The sequence below is a fragment of the Diplotaxodon limnothrissa genome, linkage group LG5, assembly GCF_057381915.1.
Source record: "Diplotaxodon limnothrissa isolate DT_005_m linkage group LG5, D_limnothrissa_male_GT1.1, whole genome shotgun sequence".
NCBI lineage: Eukaryota > Metazoa > Chordata > Actinopteri > Cichliformes > Cichlidae > Diplotaxodon > Diplotaxodon limnothrissa.
Genome location: NC_140600.1, coordinates 6,230,592 through 6,252,972, shown reverse-complemented (window position 1 = coordinate 6,252,972; position 22,381 = coordinate 6,230,592). Strand labels below are relative to the sequence as shown.

General features: G+C 43.8%; 1 protein-coding gene across 2 annotated transcripts in view; it reads right to left on the bottom strand.

The window, feature by feature from the left end:
- iqsec1b (IQ motif and Sec7 domain ArfGEF 1b) overlaps positions 1-22,381 on the bottom strand; it is a 267,271-nt gene that overhangs the window by 140,715 nt on the left and 104,175 nt on the right. The window contains exon 3 of one of the 2 annotated variants that reach the window (XM_085352980.1): positions 21,937-22,044. The exons of the other annotated variant lie outside the window; for it this stretch is intronic. Within the exon in view, the coding sequence (XP_085209106.1) occupies positions 21,937-22,044 (108 nt within the window). The remainder of the gene's footprint in view (positions 1-21,936; positions 22,045-22,381) is intronic. 2 annotated transcript variants of the gene reach the window in all.

Below are 22,381 nucleotides of genomic sequence, written 5' to 3'. Positions count from 1 at the left end.
TGTAATGAACGTCTTAAATTGAAGCTGATGCTGGCACCTGTTGTCACTTACAATGTAGGTGCCACCATGGAAGCAATTATCCTCGCTTTGTTATTTATGTTTGTAGAAGAGCTGACAGATTTTACAGTAACACCCTCATTCACATTCATTAATTTCAAAACTTGCAAGAGTTTGGCATCACTTGAAGCGCAGCCAATAGCTCTCATAGGAAGAGCTGGCAGGGATGCAGCTAATGACCACTATAAAGGAGAACAAAGCTTCTAATCAGTGCAACTGTATTGCTTTGTGGTTCAGTGGAGTCAGAGCGAAGAAAGGAGGCATTAGACGGGACTTGTGCTAGTATATCAAGCTGACCACTGGTTCATTGGGTGCTGCTGGACATTATAAATTTTACATGTTGCGGCCGTTGTCGATGCTGACCGCACTCGCTCTCTCACTCACAGAAAATAACACACCAACACGCCTGCAGAAAAATCCAATATGCTGCTCTGTTACAAAAGCTGGGCTGAAACTGAGTAAGTGAATGCGCTCGGATTACATTTCACCCTCTTCCCTCCCAGATGGCCCCTAATCTCAAATTACAAACCATTTCAGGAAAGCCGGAGAAATGGAAAAATCCTGGACCGTGGGGTATCGTTCTCCACAAACACACCGACACACACGTAGAGGTGCTTCCTGAAAAATATTTGCCAATAAAAACACAATGATGCATAACTAACAGCAGATCAATTACAACAGGAAAACAATCAATCAGTGCAGTCATGCAGGCACCGCCTCTCCTGTTGTGAGCACAGAAAGAGGAAAAAAAGGAAAACAGTCAGAAAATGTAGAAATATGTAAAATCTCATATTCTCATCGCTTCTGCACACCATTAATCAGTAGGAGTTTTTTAAAAAGGCTCACACTTGACTAAATAAGAAAAAAAACAACAACAACAAAATAAGAAAAAAGGAGGAAAAAGTAAAGTTTTCTGATACATTACCTTCTCACCAGGCTAACAGTTTTTGAACTAAAAATGTGCACACTGATGAATTAAACAGGAGGAAACTACCAGATCGTTTCTCTGGGAAACAACTGCTTCTGCGTGGGAGGTGAACATATTGTGTCTGTGACACCAGTTGGCTGTTTGTTAAAAGTCCAGCAAGTGCCACATTGTGGTGTCTGATTTCATGCAGCTCTTTTGATGTGGAGAAGTTTTTATGTCATCTGGTTGAGGCTAACGAAGAGAAAGCAGAGGGATCAATGTCGCTGTTACTGCTGGCCAGAAGCACGCTCACTCTGAAAACACCCTCTCAGCAGTGCCGAGCCTCGGTCCAAAGAGTCTATTTCAATGGTAAGAACTCCCGAGAGGAGAGCAGAAAACCTACCGGCAGAGCCCAATTCACAATTGATTGCTCTTAGAGATCGAGAGAGAGGGGAAAAAGAAGTAGAGGCGGGAGGTAGTTATTGGGCCTGACCGAAAAAGATGATCACAGTGATGAAGTGAAAGGGACTGAATCTATTCTGCACATATCTATACAGACAGGAGGGTCATTTCAGTGTAAAGTAAAGCATAATCTCTCCACACACTTTCATCTCCTCTGAGCGCGCTTGTGAAGTTGGAGTGATGGCTGTCATCGAACGAGCTCTTCATTTGGAGCGTGTGAATCTCTGAACTATGGAACACTTCAGTGAGCGTCTGTAGTGATATTATGCATTACTACACTGCTGTGGTGCATGCAAAAAAACAAAAGAAAGGAAACATAGGAGTATTTATTAAACAGACATTCAGCTGTGAAGGTTATTGCAAAAGACTAAAATATTGATTGTATTGTTTATTTGACAACTGGTGGTTTCCAAATCCATCAGTAGTCATCAGCCCACGATGAGGTATGTGGTAAAATCACAGATTGCACAGTAAGTGGTCAGAATGGGAGTGATTAAGAATAACAGATGTGCTGGAAAGTCTCTAGACGATAATCTTGAACACGAGATCAGCCAAGTTTAAGTTGTATACACTCAACATATGATTCTTTGAAAAATGAGGCAATAATTTTGAGTAAAATGGAACAGGAATATATAAAATCAAAGGTTGCTCTTTAAGGAAACTTAATCAAGTAAATTTGACCAGATTCCATTAAATTAGAGTTTTCACATTTCAGTTATGTGACAACATTAGATTGAAAAATAAAGTGTAAGGTGTTGATTTTATTAGATTTTTTATTTTATTGAATTTGTATGGAACTTTTGACTACATCCCATGTTAAATCATTATAGAAAGGTGTGATTGTTACTTATTAACGTTTCAACAATGCAACTCTTTATTCTGAGTTGTTTTGAGAGTTCTTGCAAGCAAGTACAGTCGCATCAATATCGAATAATGTAAGACGTTTTCAACCATCAGAACCTTCCCTGTGTTTTCTTTTTTGGTTTGGTTAGACTGAGTCACCAAAGAGGTCATCATGAACCAACAGCTGCTCCCCGGGAATAATAGTAGAAATCCAGATGTGCAAAGTCTTTAGTTTTTAAACTATGCACTTTGAACACCTGAAACAGCAGCTTTAAAACAGCTGATAAAATTACAATGAAAAACCTAAACACTTTAAATTCTTGTCTGAAACATGACAAAGTGCAAAATGCAAGGGTGCTATCTGAAGCTAATGTATTGCAAGTAAGTTCAACACATGAGAGAGGAAAAATAGATCCAACAGCAACTCCACAGCAAACACCGGCTACTGGCTTTCTTTGAAAGGTTGTGAGATCAGCTCAAAGCAAGCATTATAAACAGCTTCAGCTTGGTCTTGTACACCAGCTTCATAAACTGTAAATCTTCCATCTAAGTACCAAATAAAATTGAGCAGCACATGTCTGAGGTTTTTTTTAATAAGAATCACTTAAATGCTGTACTATAAAGAAGGATCTCAAAAGAAGACTCAATGAAACAACTATTATTTAAAGTATTTATGGGCAAGAATCGACCTCCAAACTAAAAGAGCGGCAGCATGTCCTAAAGAAACTTTAAGGGTGGTTCCTGCAAGTGAGCGCAACCTCCGAGCAGGGCTGAGGATTGGACCTCACATATTCACACTCCACAAGCTGCATCCAGGCCTCTCACCAGCACTCACACACACTCATGCATCCTCTCACAGCTGATGGAAAGTTAATTAACTGCCTTTTTGAGGCGGCAGGTCTGTGATAGCCCAGCCACTGATGCGGCCCCATTACGCAGCCTTTAGCAGTGATGAATTATTGCTCCTTCTCTCCTGCCTACCCCCCATATAAGTGGCGACTTGAGCCCAGGGGAAAGATTGCTGTAGTTCACTCTAGTATGTTGTACACCAGGTAGAACCAACAGAGGTTGCAGATTGCAGTTCTTTTAGAAGAGGAGGAAAGGGAAAGGTACAAGCAATAAACCAAAACAATAATTATACTAAAAAAATCCATTAATGGAAATTGAAGATTATTACTTTCTTTTACCTTGAGAGAGGGAATAAGCAGCCTTTTCCCTGCTTTCCCATTGTTTCTGAGCAGATAATGATGGTATAGCTGTAACACATATGGCTCCCGTTTTATTCTGCCAGAGATCAATTATAGCAATATGCTAACCTCACAATAATATATTGCAACACACTACCGGGCAAAAGTTTTAGAACGCCCCAATTTTTCCAGTTATTGATTGCAGCTGAAACCATTCAAGTCCAATGAACAGCTCTAATGGTACAAACGTAAGTGGTGAGAAAAAAAAAGTAAGGTTACCCAAAACTGAAAAATAATGTACATTTCAGAATTATACAAAAGGGCCTTTTAAAGGAAACACACAATGGGTTAAATTTTTAAAACTGTTCTGCACTATGCATTAATTCCTACAAGTGTTCCAACGTTTCTGGATTATTTACAACCCCCGCTGTCTGCATAAAAGCAGTGTTGGAACACACTGTGGTGCCATACCCTCGTGAGCATCAGTTGAACAGTACTGTACTGCAGAATGTAGTGTGTTGCTACAAAAATGGTGAGAAAAAGGCAATTAACAATGGAAGAGACACGGACCATCATAATACTTAAAAATGTAGGTCTTTCCTACAGAGAAATTGCAAAGAAAGTCAAGGTGTCAGTGAGTACAGTTTCCTTCACCATCAAAAGGCATTCAGAAACAAGCTCTGACAGGAAGATCTGGCAGACCCAAAGCCACAACTGAATCAGAGGACAGGTTTCTGAGAGTTAACAGCTTGCGTGATAGGCGACAGGACAACAGCTTCAAGCACAGCTTAATAGTGGTCATAATAAGCAAGTCTAAGTTTCAACTGTGAAGAGAAGACTTTGAGCTGCAGGTTTGACAGGATGAGTTGGAGCAAGAAAGCCAGACGTCAGAGTAAGACAAAGAGACTTGTCTGGGCCATGAAACACCGGAGTACAGTGACTGGAAGACTGGAAGAAGGTATTATGCAAAGATGAATCAAAATTTCATCACGCAGGATCTTTGTACACCGTCGAGTAGGTGGAAGAATGGTTCCAGAGTGTGTGGCATCAACTGTCAAACATGGAGGAGGAAGTGTGATAATCTGGGTCTGTTTTGCTGGATCCAGGGTCGGTGACTTGTGCAGAGTGAGGCACTCTGAACAAAAACAGCTACCACAGCATTCTGCAGCACCATGCAGTACCCTCTGGTAAGTGCCTAGTTGGTCAGAGGTTCATCCTACAGCAAAATAAGGACCAAAACATAAGTCCATGCTATGCCAGAACTACCTCAGGAAAAGAGAACAGGATGGTGAGCTTTAAAACATGGAGTGGCAGCACAGTCTCCAGACTTAAACGGCATCGAGCTGGTTTGGGACGAACTGGACAGAAGAGTGAAAGCAAACCTACAAGTGCCACATTTATGGGAACTTCTGCTACAGATATGGGAAGAACTTTCTGAAGAATATTTGATTTCTATTGTAGAAAGAATGCCGCAGGTGTGTTCAGCTGTTATAACTGCCATATATCTGCCAAAACGTTTAGAATACATTTTGGTCTATAGATTGATTCCATGATTTGTTTGTTTTTTTTTATCTCCACTTGTTTATTTGTACTATGCTTTCATTTTAGAGTGCAATGAGACAGTAAACTGTGTAATTTTCAATAGAAAACTGGAAAAATTGGGTTGTTGCAAAACTTTCTGTTGTTTTCCAGAAGATCCTTGATAATACCTAATTAAATGCAGTGTTGGGAAGGTTACTTTTAAAATGTATTCCACTACAGATTACAGAATACATGCCCCAAAATGTAGTTTGTAACATATTCCGTTACGTTACTCAATGAGAGTAGCGTATTCTGAATACTCTGGATTACTTAATATATTTTTTTTACAATTACATGAAGGTACTATTGCTGTGTGATTTATTTCTATTACTGGTTACTCGCAATACCAACACCAACTAGATTTTTAAATCTTAATATAAATGAGTAACGGTAGGTGGACATTAGGTAAGGCTGCACTTTTTGCGGCGATCTCGTATAGAAAACTATTCTGTGCGTATATAAAACAGGTCCGCAGCTCCGAACCCTAGTAAAGGGACCTCTAGCTAATACGTCGGGTTCGTGTCGGGCTCGTAGCCGAAAACTAGCTTTACTTTGTTGCCTGGGTCAACTTTGCTAGTGAGAGACAGAGAGGCGTTGAAAGGCTGCTCCAACGGAACTTATTGTTTTAGAGGAAAACACGAACACAGTGTACAGTCGAGTCTTAATAGCTTACTTACAACTGGGCTAAACTGCCCATGAGGCTACATCAGGGGTGGGCAATCTCAGTCCACGAGGGCCGGTGTCCCTGCAGGTTTTAGATCTCACCTTGGGTCAACACACCTGAATCACATGATTAGTTCGTTACCAGGCCTCTGGAGAACTTCAGGACATGTTGAGCTAATTTAGCCATTTAAATCAGCTATGTTGGTTCGAGGACACATCTAAAACCTGCTCGGACACCGGCCCTCGTGGAAAGAGATTGCCCACCCCTGGGCTACATTCTTTAGGGCTATGCCTGTAACACTCTGCCTATTCCCTTCATATTAAATAATTTTTTGAATAATAATTTTTAAAAATATTTCTTCACGTCAACTTGCGGGCCGCAAGTGGAGGTGACATGGGCAGCGAGATTGAGACACAGGCATTAGAGCCTCTTAATGCGTGTTTTGTTTGGGTTTCCACCGGCGTAGGATTACCAATTACCAATAGAGATGGCATAGCCTAACATATGAGACAGGAAAAGACCGCTGTGTAATCCATTTATTTCAACAAAGTAACTGTATTCTGAAATAACCCTTTTAAACTGTAACTGTAACAGAATACAGTTACTCATATTTTGTATTTTAAATACGTAACGCTGGTACATGTATTCCGTTACTCCCCAACACTGATTAAATGTTCAAAAACACCAATAAAAGCGGTCAGTCACATTCAGATGCAAATAACAGTTTGCATACTGGGATGACTGTAGCTCAGTAGGTAGAGAAGGTCATTAGCTAGTTTGGTTGGTGGTTTGATCCCTGGCTGCTCCTATCCTAGGGCAAGATAGTAACTCCAAGTTGCTCTCTGATGTGTTCATTAGAGTGTGAATGTTTCACTAAAAGATCTTTGATGTAGAAAACATGGGAGAATGTTGTATAAAATGCTTTGGGTTTAAAAGTGCTATTTACTCAAAAAACCTTGACAAAGTCGTCATCCATTTCATACAATAGAATAAGACCGTGCCTATAAAGAGAAACATTTGGTTTCTGGAGCCAGGAGGTTTTTCCTCACTGAGCCTAGACCCAAGCAACTCAGCTGGTTCCTTTGGCAGATCCAAATCTCGTACTGTCATTTAACTCTGGTTGGGTGAATAACTCGGGGACAGATGGGCAGCTAGAAGATGGAGCTTCAAAGTCCTCATCACTAGAATGTTATGTATCTATAGACAAACAGTACTATCATCAGACTCTTCTCTCTCATTAAGTTAGCCAGTAAAAACGAGAGGTGGTATTTCATCTGAATGTGGTATAGATCTCATTGCTGAGGGCAGGTTAGGGAAACCGGTAGATGATTTCGTTTTGAAACTGTAAAAGGAAAAAAAATATTCTCAAAGTGCTTCCTACAACATGCCTCATCCACAGAAGCACTTTTTACTACACTGAAGTGGTTTCCATTAAACATTTACTCACATCTCAAGTTGTTCACTGATAAATGCATCAGAGAGCAACTTTGGCATGCAGACTGAGCAGCCAGGGATCAAACCACTAACTTTCCCATTAGCAGATGACGTACTCTAACTCCTAAGCTATATAGCCACCCCTGGATCCAGAAATATTGACTAACGAGAAGAAGCAGTCCTCAAAGTGATTCTGTGGCTCTTTGCATACTGCTGGATGTCAGGGTTCCTGGGTTGTTGACCCAGTGTTTTCTGTTCTTCACTGTTTATGTCACGGGTCTGGGTCCGTTGGACCCAGTATGTGGAGTTTCATGTTTTTGTTATTCCATGTTTGAGGTTATTATGTTTTGGTTTTAGTTTGCATCAGGGATTGTTTTCTTGTTCTCTTGTTGTGTTGATGATGATGATGATGATGATGTTTATTATTTGAGTTTCATGTTTAAGGATTTGTTCTCGGTTGTATCTCACGTTTAGTTTAGTTCAGGTTCCATGTGTCATTCTGTCTGTCTCTCAGTGTCAGGTCTGCGTCTTGGTGTGGTGTTCTCATTTCCTGTTTTATTGTGAAGGTCTGGGTCTCATGTGAGTGTGTTCAGTTTTACCTCTGTCTCGTCTTGTTGATCATTCCCAGCTGTGTCCACCACCTGTGTGTAATTCCCCTGTGTTTCTCTGGGTGTATTTAAGTCATGTCCTCCGTCATTGTAGTTGCTGGTCCGTCTGTGTATTCCACCTTGCCTCATCTGCGTGTTCTCCCTGCTGTCCGCCGTTAGTCTCTTCTGGTCGTTCTCGTTAAGGTTTGTGCTCTGTAGTTTAGTTGATCCCAGTATAGTTTAGTTCCAGCTCCATTTGCCGTTTGTATTTACTTTCATGTTCAATAAACCACCTCTACACCTTCACGACTGCCTGCACTTGGATCCTCCTTTTCCTTTTCTACACGGCTCTCCTCACCCGCCGTGACAGTACGGACCAGCCAGATATGGATCCAGCGGCATTCACCCCACCCACGGAGCTTCGGGACCTCATCACGAACTCCGCTTCACAAATAATCAACCTGTGGCTAGAGCATGAGGGAGAAGCATTCCTCCACGTTCTGGAAGCCAGACTGCAACAGCTGCTCACGGATTATCCCTGGCTATTGGACTCACTACACCCTCTGGTACAAAACTTCATTCTCCACGAACTTCACCTCCACCCTCCAGCCGCTACCGCTTCCCGACCCAGCCCGCCGGCGAAGGTTTTGCCCGGCCCGCCGGAGGTTTTGCCCGGCCCGCCGGAGCAGTCGGCAGGGAGGAAGCGACGTTCGCGGCACCGGCGCGGCACCCCACAGCCGGACTTCAGGATGACAAAACAGTCGGCTGTGGTGGGTGAAACAGACACTCTTTCTGTTCCTTCTGACCCAGATACTAGGTCTATTTCTTCTGGAGCTATTTTTTGTGTCTCCTCTAAAAATAATAAGGATTTCCCTGTCTCGCCCATGGCCATTGCTCCTAAGACTACCTTTGTTGAGCAGACCTTTTGTGCTAATGACTATGTTCATGCTGTTGTTCCCATGCCCGGAGTAGCTGAGCCTAGCACTACGAACATAGGGAATTTAAGCGTCAGGGAAGCTTTCTTGTCTCCGTCAGTTCCTTCAGGGAAAGTAATAAAACTTTCTGAAACTGGTTTTTCTGGCCATATTGTCCCATCCTCACTTTCACCTCAGTCAGCAGCCCAGCTGCCCTCAGTTCGGCCAGCAGCCCAGCCGCCCTCAGTTCGGCCAGGCGCCCAGCCGCCCTCAGTTCGGCCAGGCGCCCAGCCGCCCTCAGTTCGGCCAGGCGCCCAGCCGCCCTCAGTTCAGCCAGCCGCCCAGCCGCCCTCAGTTCAGCCAGCCGCCCAGCTGCCCTCAGTTCAGCCAGCCACTCCACCACCTGTTACAACTTCGCTACCTGTAGCTCAGTTGCCACCAGTTCAGCAGCCTACCCACTCACTCATTCAGCCACCATCCTCACTGTCTCATTCTAAGCAGGGAACACACTCACCACAACATCTGTTGGTTCTCTTAAGCTGGCCATGTGAGAGACAGTTGCTCCCTCTAGGGCCTCCCCAGAGGCTGGGTGTCAGTCACCAGCCAACTCTGGACCCCTAGAGGTCAAGACACCAGCGCCAGCAGCCTCACCGGAGAGCTCACCAGAACAGTCTCAGCTCTCAGCACCCCCTGAGAGTTCAAGTGAGTTCATCCGTCCGCCTCCGTCCTCTGAGTGTATTGGGGAACACTTTCAGCCCTCTGAGGACTGCATCCCACTGTTGCTGCCTGAGTCTAGCCACTGTGCTGCTCAGTCCCAGCCAGTGTCCACACTGGCAGAGGTCTCCGTACCTGCTGCTTCAGTGTCTGCTCTAGCTGGAGGGCCCAAGGAGCCCGTCCAGCCTCAAGTTTCGTCAGCTGGGGGTTCGGGTGAACCCAGCCAGCCTCATGCCACGTCAGCTGGAGGGCCCGAGGAGCCCGTCCAGCCTCATGCCACGTCAGCTGGGGGTTCAGGAGAACCGCACCAGCCTCATGCCACGTCAGCTGGAGGGCCCGAGGAGCCCGGCCAGCACCATGTTTCGTCTGCTGGGGGTTCTGGAGAACCCAGCCAGCCTCATGCCGCGTCAGCTGGAGGGCCCGAGGAGCCCGTCCAGCCTCATGCCACGTCAGCTGGAGGGCCCGAGGAGCCCGTCCAGCCTCAAGCCACGTCTGCTGGAGGGCCCGAGGAGCCCACCCAGCACCACACCTCGTTAGCTGAGGGTCCTGGAGGACCCAGCCAGCACATCTCTAGATCATCACCTGCAGCATTCACGCCACCGCCTGCTGCATTCACGCCGCCGCCTACAGCATTCACATCATCGCCATTCGCATCACTGCCTGCAGCGTTGCTGCCGTCAGGTTCCGCAGCCGTCCCGCTGCCGTCAGGTTCCGCAGCCGTCCCGCTGCCGTCATCCACGCCTGGTCCGGCCTCAGCTCCGCCCACGCCGCCGCCTGGTCCAGCCTCCGTGTCTTCATCATCTTCGCCTGGTCCAGCCTCCGTGTCTTCATCATCTTCGCCTGGTCCAGCCTCCGCTCCGCCTTCGTCATCTTCGCCTGGTCCTGCCTCCGCTCCGCCCTCGTCTGGGCCTGCCTCGTCTGGGCCTGCCTCGTCTGGTCCTGCCTCGTCTGGTCCAGCCTCCGTGTCTTCGTCATCTTCGCCTGGTCCTGCCTCGCCTGGTCCTGCCTCGCCTGGTCCTGTGGTTGCCACGCCGCCGTCGGTGCCAGCTCGACCCGTTCCGCCTCGCCTCTGCCGGCCGTTTTCCGGGCCTCTAAGATGGCATCATGGCCTTCAGGGACGGCCTCCGGAAGGAGTTCGTCGCCGCCGCTGGCATCGCGGCCGTCCTCCGGACCTGCTCAGTGGCCGCCACTACCTTCCAAGGGGTCGGCCTCCAGAACTGTTTGCCCGTCGCCGCCGTTGCTGTGTGCACGGTCGGTCCCCAGAACTGTTTGCCCGTCGCCGCCGTTGCTGTGTGCATGGTCGGCCTCCTGACTGTGTTATGGACTAGTGAACAGTCGTGATTTGGTTCTGGACTCTCGTGCTCCTGGTTTTTTGTGTTTCGGGCCCTCCTTCCTGGGCCCCCTCCGCCCGCCCTGGCTTGGTGCTTGTGCTTTTTGTTTGGGGCTGTCGGGAGCCAGCCCTTTGAGGGGGGGTACTGTCACGGGTCTGGGTCCGTTGGACCCAGTATGTGGAGTTTCATGTTTTTGTTATTCCATGTTTGAGGTTATTATGTTTTGGTTTTAGTTTGCATCAGGGATTGTTTTCTTGTTCTCTTGTTGTGTTGATGATGATGATGATGATGATGATGATGATGATGATGATGATGTTTATTATTTGAGTTTCATGTTTAAGGATTTGTTCTCGGTTGTATCTCACGTTTAGTTTAGTTCAGGTTCCATGTGTCATTCTGTCTGTCTCTCAGTGTCAGGTCTGCGTCTTGGTGTGGTGTTCTCATTTCCTGTTTTATTGTGAAGGTCTGGGTCTCATGTGAGTGTGTTCAGTTTTACCTCTGTCTCGTCTTGTTGATCATTCCCAGCTGTGTCCACCACCTGTGTGTAATTCCCCTGTGTTTCTCTGGGTGTATTTAAGTCATGTCCTCCGTCATTGTAGTTGCTGGTCCGTCTGTGTATTCCACCTTGCCTCATCTGCGTGTTCTCCCTGCTGTCCGCCGTTAGTCTCTTCTGGTCGTTCTCGTTAAGGTTTGTGCTCTGTAGTTTAGTTGATCCCAGTATAGTTTAGTTCCAGCTCCATTTGCCGTTTGTATTTACTTTCATGTTCAATAAACCACCTCTACACCTTCACGACTGCCTGCACTTGGATCCTCCTTTTCCTTTTCTACACGGCTCTCCTCACCCGCCGTGACAGTTTATTTCCTACATGTTCCATTTCCTGTTTCATTATCTTCAGCCGTGTACTCACCTGTTGCCAATTGTTGTCATCGTCCAGTCTGTGTATTTAAGTTTCTGTTTTACCAGTTCACTGTCGTGTCATTGTCACTGTTAGGTTGTCCTGTGTTCAGTTCCGTCAGTCAGTCAGTCATTCAGCCATTTCCTGCTTCTGTTCTGTTCGTTCACTCCGTCTACCATAAACACCAACCTTCACCTGCCTGTGAGTCCAGCGTTTGGGTCCTCCTTCTCTCATCCACACTGCAACCCCTGACACTGGAATACCGAAACCCAAGTTCCTTTTTTTTCCCTTCGTCCATGCTGGGAGGTTTTCGACAGACGTCTGAACTGGATGAGGCTGGGTTGTGGCTCGTGTTAGTCACTCGGTTTAATACCCAATAAGCAAAGTATGCCTCTATGCCTCTTCTCTCAACTGCTGATTGTGAAAAACATGATGTGACATTATGGATACTTTAATAGATATTGTTTGTAAAAAAAAAAAAATCAGCAACTTGAAATTTGTAAAGAATTGATTGATTTAGGCCTGGACAATTTAATGCTTGCTATCTCTCTGTGTCTTAGTGGGAAGAATTATTTCTTTAGTGGACACTGAAACCTTCGTAGGCTGGAAAACATGAAACTCTCTCCTGCTGTTGAAGGAAGAATGCTTAAAGAATGGGGTGCTGCTTGTGCTGAAGGTGCATTCGATTTGCACTAAGCTGCAGTATTCTTTGGGGATGAACATGTTGTACAATATCACCACACTACACACAACTTTGAGGGGAACTAAAGGAATTTAGTATTACGCTGGGACAAAGCTGAGACACTTGCAAGAGACAGAGTTTAAAAGAATAGTTAAAATCAAAGCAGCCGATGAAGAGTTATTCTCTCAGTCTCTAAAATAACTTCAGCCCAGAAACACTGCAATTCCCATAATGTGATATAACTCACATTGTGAGCAGTGCTGGGTTACTCCAGTAATGCGATAAGTCAATTATTACATATCACTCATTGTGTAGCACAACAGGGAAACAACTGAGGAACTTATGATGATTAACATGTCCAACAATGAAGCCGCTTTCTCAGCTGGAGAAAGACAGACGGCCGACTCTAGGTTGGGAATCAGTAATTGCTTCAAGTGAAGAAGTTCATGTATCTGTTGTTTGGAAGTGGGAGAAGAGAAGAGTAGGAATTGGCAGAGTGGATTGTAAAGCTGTTGTATACTGGTTGGTCTGTGTTCCCATCCTCACCTATGGCCACAAGCTGCAGGTAGAGATCCAAACAGTTGATTTGGCAAATACTAACTTTAAGAACTTGAATTTAGTCAAAAGTGATATCAAAGCTCACTTAACTTCAGGTAAGGCAAAAAGGAGAAACCCAGTTTATTAAGGTAAATAAAAGAAATATAATGTCTGTATGTAATGTAATGTCTCATAGTACTCTAAAAATAATATGTTATGTAGACGAGTCCTTCAAACTCAATCTTTTTATTTTTAAAAACGCAGTTCACTAATGGAAGGGTATTACAGGCAGAATAGTACTTCTGGCCATTTAAAGTTATCTAAGTGTTATTCTCACATTGCTCAGAATAGAAAATAGTGTTATAACTCACGGGGACTAACAGCAAAACAGACACAAGGTAATTTAACAGCACTAAATGTGTGTTCAGCAAACACCAGAGAATGTATTTCTACCGACGCCCGCTTGCGTTCAGATGAATGTAACTGGGACAGAACATTCACAGAAATCTATAAATATTCCCACAGCTCCAGTGACAGGCATTGTGGTTATTTATAAATCCCATTCAGCTGAATGTGCCGAACGCTGCGTCACAAATCCCAAACAATCACACAGATGCAAAGAGTGATCTGCAACTCCCCACCACAAGCGTCAGCGCCATGCAGAAAATTGAACACATTTTTAATTACAAACAAAACAATAGATGCTTCCAAGACAGAGCGGAGACGGCGGCTCCACAATCAGGCAGTGTAGTTGCAGAGACAACTAAATCCCCAAGCGCTATTGTGAGTGACTTCAACACAGCTAGCCGGAAATAAAAAAAAACAAAAAAACAACATTTATTCAAGTAGATGTGTGACAATGTGTGGTGCAGCAGAGATAAAGCAGAATAGAAACATGAGTAAGCAACAGGTTTAACGATGTAGGGCAGCAATTTAGGAGGGGACGGACGCATCAGTACGAAAGTCGACATCAAAGTGAGCCTGGATGAAATGAAGACGCAGCTGACTGAGTGGGGTAAGGCTAACTTTGCCTGCATGCCGATCACACACACACGCAACCACTCCCACCGCAACTTCAGAGGCACCGAGGAGCACAGCCATTTGTCAAGGGTATTGTAGTTTAACTAAACCAGCCGCTCACTTAACATCTCAGCACAGCATAACAAAATTAATATTTTGTAGCATCAGGCAGTCTGTCATGAATTAAGCAACTTAGCATCTGATGGGAGGATTGTTGCCTTATAACAGAAACAAAAGCACAAAAAGACAAGACTATTTCTTACCTCACCAAGCTAAAGACATAAAAACATAGCATGCATTGCAAACTTGATTTTTTTTGCTATTCAAATGACCTCCAGTTGAGATTAAACATTTACTACATTAAGTTAAATATAAAATAGAAAACACTTAAACCAGGGCAGATTGTAAAGATGCTAAAATATAATCTAATTTCACTAGCAATTACTGACTATTATACAGTGGCTTGCAAAAGTATTCGGCCCCCTTGAACTTTCGCACATTTTGTCACATTACAGCCACAAACATGAATCAATTTTATTGGAATTCCACGTGAAAGACCAACACAAAGTGGTGCACACGTGAGAAGAGGAACAAAAATCATACATGATTCCAAACATTTTTTACAAATAAATAACTGAAAAGTGGGGTGTGCGTAATTATTCAACCTCCTGAGTCAATACTTTGTAGAACCACCCTTTGCTGCAATTCCAGCTGCCAGTCTTTTAGGGTCTGTCTCTACCAGCTTTGCACATCTACAGACTGAAATCCTTGCCCATTCTTCTTTGCAAAACAGCTCCAGCTCAGTCAGATTAGATGGACAGCCTTTGTGAACAGCAGTTTTCAGATCTTGCCACAGATTCTCGATTGTATTTAGATCTGGACTTTGACTGGGCCATTCTAACACATGGATATGTTTTGTTTTAAACCATTCCATTGTTGCCCTGGCTTTATGTTTAGGGTCGTTGTCCTGCTGGAAGGGGAACCTCCGCCCCAGTCTCAAGTCTTTTGCAGACTCCAAGAGGTTTTCTTCCAAGATTGCTCTATATTTGGCTCCATCCATCTTCCCATCAACTCTGACCAGCTTCCTGTCCCTGCTGAAGAGAAGCGCCCCCAGAGTGTGATGCTGCCACCACCATATCTGACAGTGGGGATGGTGTGTTCAGAGTGATGTGCAGTGTTAGTTTTCTGCCACACATAGCGTTTTGCATTTTAGCCAAAAAGTTCCATTTTAGTCTCATCTGACCAGAGCAGCTTCTTCCACATGTTTGCTGTGTCCCCCACATGGCTTGTGGCAAACTGCAAATGGGACTTCTTATGGTTTTCTGTTAACAATGGCTTTCTTCTTGCCGCTGTTCCATAAAGTCCAACTTTGTGCAGTGCACGACTAATAGTTGTCCTATGGACAGATTCCCCCACCTGAGCTGAAGATCTCTGCAGCTCGTCCAGAGTCACCATGGGCCTCTTGGCTGCATTTCTGATCAGCGCTCTCCTTGTTCGGCCTGTGAGTTCAGGTGGACGGCCTTGTCTTGGTAGGTTTGCAGTTGTGCCATACTCCTTCCATTTCTGAATGATTGCTTGAACAGTGCTCCGTGGGATGTTCAGGGCTTGGGAAATCTTTTTGTAGCCTAAGCCTGCTTTAAATTTCTCAATAACTTTATCCCTGACCTGTCTGGTGTCTAAATCCAATCGAGAATCTGTGGCAAGATCTGAAAACTGCTGTTCACAAACGCTGTCCATCTAATCTGACTGAGCTGGAGCTGTTTTGCAAAGAAGAATGGGCAAAGATTTCAGTCTGTAGATGTGCAAAGCTGGTAGAGACAGACCCTAAAAGACTGGCAGCTATAATTGCAGCAAAAGGTGGTTCTACAAAGTATTGACTCAGGGGGCTGAATAATTACGCACACCCCACTTTGTATTAACATTTGTAAAACATGTTTGGAATCATGTCTGATTTTCGTTCCACTTCTCACGTGTGCACCACTTTGTGTTGGTCTTTCACGTGGAATTCCAATAAAATTGATTCATGTTTGTGGCTGTAATGAGACAAAATGTGGAAATGTTCAAAGGGGCCGAATACTTTTGCAAGCCACTGTAAGACAACTGCATTTAATGCAACAATTTATCAGCCTACCTAACAAGGAGCCTACCTATCAGCAAATTAGATGACTAATATAATAACAGTCACTGATGTGTATCCTCAGTTTTACATCAATTTTGTGTTGCTTAATGCATGAAAAATATTTATGAAAAAAAAAAAACACAGTGGAAATGTTGTTCTAAACGTTGGTATCAGTATCTGTTCATCCCATTCAAACTCAGTATTGTGACTACCCGGAGCAACACAGATGTGGTCAACATTGGCTCTGATTAATCCTCCACTCAATGGCAAAAAGAGGCATGGGAACAAATTATCATTTAAAGTCAAAGATAAGAATTTTGCTTGAAGTGCAGAGAAAGATGTTAGTGGGGTGGTGGTGATATACCTGCTTAACACTCTGGAAATCAATCTCACTGTCTTGGCAATTTTAAATGAAAAATTCTTAACATGTTTTGAAAAAACAAAAGTACTTCTTGTTTGACTTCAAACCATAGGGTCAGGGTTCAGGGTCGGGGTCATCGTTGATCAGAACGGTTATGTTTTAGCAAGTAAAAACAATTATGTTGTTACTTGCGTTACAAAGGTTCTTCAGTTATCTGTGCGGCAGGCAGAACGAAAGGAAAAAATAAATCAGACAAATGTGTATTTATCTTCCTGCGCACTCGAGCTACAATCAGCTGATTTGAGTTCATGTGCAGGAGGAGGAAAATAGTGGAGCGATCTACAGCAGGTCGAGGCAGATAGCCCCGCCCCTCCCTGAGCCTGGTTCTGCTGGAGGTTTCTTCCTGTTAAAACTGAGTTTTTCCTTCCCACTGTCACCAAGGTGCTTGCTCATAGGGGGTCATGATTGTTGGGCTTTTCTCTGTATGTATTATTGTAGGGTCTCCTTTGCAATACAGGGAGTGCAGAATTATTAGGCAAATGAGTATTTTGTCCACATCATCCTCTTCATGCATGTTGTCTTACTCCAAGCTGTATAGGCTGGAAAGCCTACTACCAATTAAGCATATTAGGTGATGTGCATCTCTGTAATGAGAAGGGGTGTGGTCTAATGACATCAACACCCTATATCAGGTGTGCATAATTATTAGGCAACGTCCTTTCCTTTGGCAAAATGGGTCAAAAGAAGGACTTGACAGGCTCAGAAAAGTCAAAAATAGTGAGATATCTTGCAGAGGGATGCAGCAGTCTCAAAATTGCAAAGCTTCTGAAGCGTGATCATCGAACAATCAAGCGTTTCAGTCAAAATAGTCAGCGTGTGGAAAAACCAAGGTGCAAAATAACTGCCCATGAACTGAGAAAAGTCAAGCGTGCAGCTGCCAAGATGCCACTTGCCACCAGTTTGGCCATATTTCAGAGCTGCAACATCACTGGATGCCCAAAAGCACAAGGTGTGCAATACTCAGAGACATGGCCAAGGTAAGAAAGGCTGAAAGACGACCACCACTGAACAAGACACACAAGCTGAAACGTCAAGACTGGGCCAAGAAATATCTCAAGACTGGTTTTTCTAAGGTTTTATGGACTGATGAAATGAGAGTGAGTCTTGATGGGCCAGATGGATGGGCCCGTGGCTGGATTGGTAAAGGCAGAGAGCTCCAGTCCGACTCAGACGCCAGCAAGGTGGAGGTGGAGTACTGGTTTGGGCTGGTATCATCAAAGATGAGCTTGTGGGGCCTTTTCGGGTCGAGGATGGAGTCAAGCTCAACTCCCAGTCCTACTGCCAGTTTCTGGAAGACACCTTCTTCAAGCAGTGGTACAGGAAGAAGTCTGCATCCTTCAAGAAAAACATGATTTTCATGCAGGACAATGCTCCATCACACGCGTCCAAGTACTCCACAGCGCGGCTGGCAAGAAAGGGTATAAAAGAAGAAAAACTAATGACATGGCCTCCTTGTTCACCTGATCTGAACCCCATTGAGAACCTGTGGTCCATCATCAAATGTGAGATTTACAAGGAGGGAAAACAGTACACCTCTCTGAACAGTGTCTGGGAGGCTGTGGTTGCTGCTGCACGCAATGTTGATGGTGAACAGATCAAAACACTGACAGAATCCATGGATGGCAGGCTTTTGAGTGTCCTTGCAAAGAAAGGTGGCTATATTGGTCGCTGATTTGTTTTTGTTTTGTTTTTGAATGTCAGAAATGTATATTTGTGAATGTGGAGATGTTATATTGGTTTCACTGGTGAAAATAAATAATTGAAATGGGTATATATTTGTTTTTTGTTAAGTTGCCTAATAATTATGCACAGTAATAGTCACCTGCACACACAGATCTCCCCCTAAAATAGCTAAAACTAAAAACTAACTAAAAACTACTTCCAAAAACATTCAGCTTTGATATTAATGAGTTTTTTGGGTTCACTGAGAACATGGTTGTTGTTCAATAATAACATTATTCCTCAAAAATACAACTTGGCTAATAATTCTGCACTCCCTGAATAAAGCGCATTGAGGCGACTGTTGTTGTGATTTGGCGCTGTAGAAATAAAACTGAACTGAAATTGAACTGTAACAAAATCAATGCCGGGTCAGGTTTGTAGCCTCCATTTCTATCTGTTCATGTTTCTGCAGTGATGATCGCTTTGAAGTTTCTTTGGGTAGGTTATAAGCTTAGCTTTGTGTTGCTGGCCGTGTGTTCATACATGAATAGTAAAAGAAAGCTTGTATGTGTGTCCTCATTAGGACAGGGATGTGTGTTGGTGTGTGGAACTGTAGTTTATATTGTTAACTGGTAATTAGGTGACGGTGCACTTCCGGTAAGACATGTTCAGAGTAACGAGAAAGTAATGCTGAGTAGTGTAAGAAATTACTTTCTCTGGTGAGCAATTAACAAATAGTGCACAACCATCACTATCACCAACCACACATTTAGATGGTTTGGTATTGTTTGTTACAGTATTCTGTGATTCTCACCGCATACTTCATAATAGTAGGGTTGAGACTAAATCACCAACAAAATTTGACCTGGTGTTACAAAGGCCCTACTTGAAAAATCACAGAATCTAGAGGCACTAATTTACAGTTTCGATTAGCTTGTAAATAGTCTGTTTTTTTAGAACAGGAACAACTTCCTATGATTCTCATTGTTTTTCACATTTTTTTTGATGCAAAGAACTTAGTTTCTTCACTAGCTAATGGAAATATTGGAACACTTTTAATGCAATCAGCACATTATGTTCACGGTGTATAGTGCACACACGCACACGCACACACACAAATAAATAAATAAAAAAACACATCAGGCTTCAATGAATCAAAATGGATGCTGACTCGTGCATATGTTGCGATGATAAGAGCAGAGCACAAAGTGAGAAAATGAATCTTAACCTAGACCAGGCATACTCTTTTGTTGGATCTCTGCTTGAAGGCCATACATAATAAAAACATGACGCCATCACCAGTTCATCAGCAGTTCTCAGTGTAAACGGGTTTTACATTCATAAAACCCTACAGAGGGACATCAGGTTCCAACTGTGCATTCTGGAGAGTGCAGATAGAAGAGAAGGAAAAGATGAAGTGGATACTGAGGTTTACAGAAAACCATTTACACAGATCACTACCTGCTGTCAGATTCACATCATCTGATGGAGCTCAAACTGGAAGTAATCTGGACGCACCTCCACTGGCAGTGACCGTATCAACAAAAATAACAGTTGCCTAAAACTCAAGTAACATCCAGCTTTGCAAGCCTGGAGTTACACTCACTGAGCTTTCATTAAAAAGCATCCACAAGGAGCTGGAGAAAAATAAACAAGACAAAGCAGACCATAGTGAGACACGAACATATTGTCTTTCAGTGTGTGGCTCTGTGGATTTGGGCTTTTTCCCAAATGCAAAATTACTATGTTTTTTTTTTTCAGAATTGGCAATATGCTGAGATAAAGCCTGGCTAAACATTACCAAGGAGGGGACACCTGCACATTAGTGAGTCTGAACAGAACACCCACAAACAAATGCAATTCTAGCCAGACATTTGCACTAATGAACACAATCCAGCACATTTACAGCTGCAAGGTCTCAAATAAAAGAGCAAACTGAAGCTGGTGGTCAGTCGTGCTGACCCATGGACCCTTCAGTTTCCCTAAGCTAAGCATCTCCTATTGACTCAGATGCAGTTCATACAGGTTGTACATCAAGTTTCCCCAAATTTTATATCAGAAATGATTAAAAAAATGCTATTCTACATAGAAGTAAATTCAGGAACAAAGATTGGGAACATGTTGATGATGTATCCTGTACTTTGGGGCATGTACCAGTTTTGCATTCAATGAAATCATTTCCCTTTTCCTTCTTTGAATTTCTTCCTTAGATAAATGTAGTCGTTGGCTGCGTGCACTCAGGTGTTTGGAGCTGACCAATAGGAGCAGCTTTAGCAGGTAAGTTTGCAGGACGTGTTGCTGATCTGAACTGTGGAGCAAAACCGGTTCGAGGGCTGAGGTAAGAATATCAGGCACACTGAGAAGAGCAGGTCTGTCTTAGATTCCTATTTTAAGCATAATTTCGAGAACACAGCTTTGGCCATCTTTGTTGAAATTCAGTACTGTGTGTTCTGCACTACACAGTATGAAAGCAGTTCTCTGTGTGATTTCACAATTTGAATCGTAATAATCTTTTATTAAACAATTTCAGTTTTATTATTATTTGCTTGAAAATGCAATAATGGAGAGGAAAGAGCAGAATCACAGCGATTCTGCAAGACTACCAAAGTCCAAAAGAAGGGAGTAATCTTATCTCTAGCTGTTACCTTTTCCTGCTGCTGACACCCTTAATCTTATTTCCACCAAATATAAAAGCCAATAATCTGTCTCTAAAGCTGATCCACTATATGGCTGCATTTTGCTTCACAGTGTGATTTCTACCTGCAGCAGTGTGTCACCATGTCTCTCTGTAATTTTAACATAATTGCATTCATTACCCAGTCTGCACACCTATGTCTTATTGTAAGCTCCAGCTTGACCCAAACTTCATTTGGAGCACAACTCCCTGGGCAATTGTAATTGATGTGCACTTGCTCTTCGTGTTCCTCGGCAAACACTTGTTAATAGAGCAGGACAGCTCAAGACCTCGCTGTAATCACAAGTGTTTAGCGCCCATTCTTTGTACTCACTTCATCACCATGCCTAATTAGAATCAATAAACATGGTGAGCAAACATTAATCATCAGGGCTTTCGCTATTTCCTTTTACAGACCAAAGCCCAGAGGGTGAGGTGTCTTAACCTCATCTTTGCCACCGTCCCACAAACCTGCCTTTAGAACCGCTCTCGAGCACAGTGCTGGATATTCCATAGATATAGCTAGGGTGCTGTCAGGAATAAAAACCCTTTCAAATTGCCATGAAGCTTTTGAAGCCCGTGTCCCACTGCTCAGCTCGCTGAGGGTTTTCATCTCTCCCCATCTCTCCTCATTTGCAGAGCTCTCAGGGCCTCACTGAGCAGCTGTAATGAACTCCAAGGGAAAAAAAAATGAAAAGAATCCATAGAGGGGAGGACTGTAATGGACAGCCAGTCAGTCATGCACTGTATATGCTGGAGGTTGCTTTATGCAAACAAGCTGCTTGTAATAATCTACAAATCTGTTTTAGAACAGCAGGGTTTGTTACTCATTTTCAAACATATTGTTCAATACTGAAGGGGAGAGGCATCGGAAAGGGGTGATGCATACCCTCTTTATCCTGCAAAGGAATGCACTACCCCACTAAGCTTCAGCTTCGCAGCTCTGGTCGTAATGGGTGTTGTTCATTTTTTATCTGAGCGGATTTGAGGAGGCCACCCATAAGCTAGCTCACAACAGGCGATGGAAGCTTTCACCAGCAAACGGAAATGAGTGACAAACACTGAAAAGCAGAATGGGGAATGGGAAGATCAGAAATGAGGTGTTTTATCAGGCTGATAAAAACTGTATGGACTACCACCAGGACAGAAACAGCTGTAATGGAGACAGACTGTCAGAAAATGGTCTTACAAATTCTTGGGCTGATGAATAGTTAAAAAAACAAAAGCAAAACCCTTCAATTTACCCAAAAGATGCAGACTTCCATTTGCGACAGGGGTAACTCCTTCTACATGGAGGGGCAAAAAGGTTTAGAGGGATCTCAGAGACTTCTACGGGCAATGAGGCGTGCCGCCTGCAACATAAAAAGAGAGAGGCATGTTGAAGTGGTTCATAATGCACATTTTGTGAAGTTCAAGAAATTATAGCAGCACATTTTCACTCAGAACCAGACAGCAAGTGATGCATGGGCGATGACATGTTGCAGCATGAACTGTGGTGTACTGTATAGCAAGAAGGGCAGCCGGCTCACTCCCGCCAAGCTGAATGTTGTGCTTGGCAGAAAGAGAGATTACTTCAGTCCACTGCCTGCAGCATTTTAATGCCTTCGAATCAGAGCTGAGAACTCGCATATATGCACGGTGGGCTGAATCAGCACACAGAGCTCTGAGCCAGGTAGAGAGCAGAGAGAG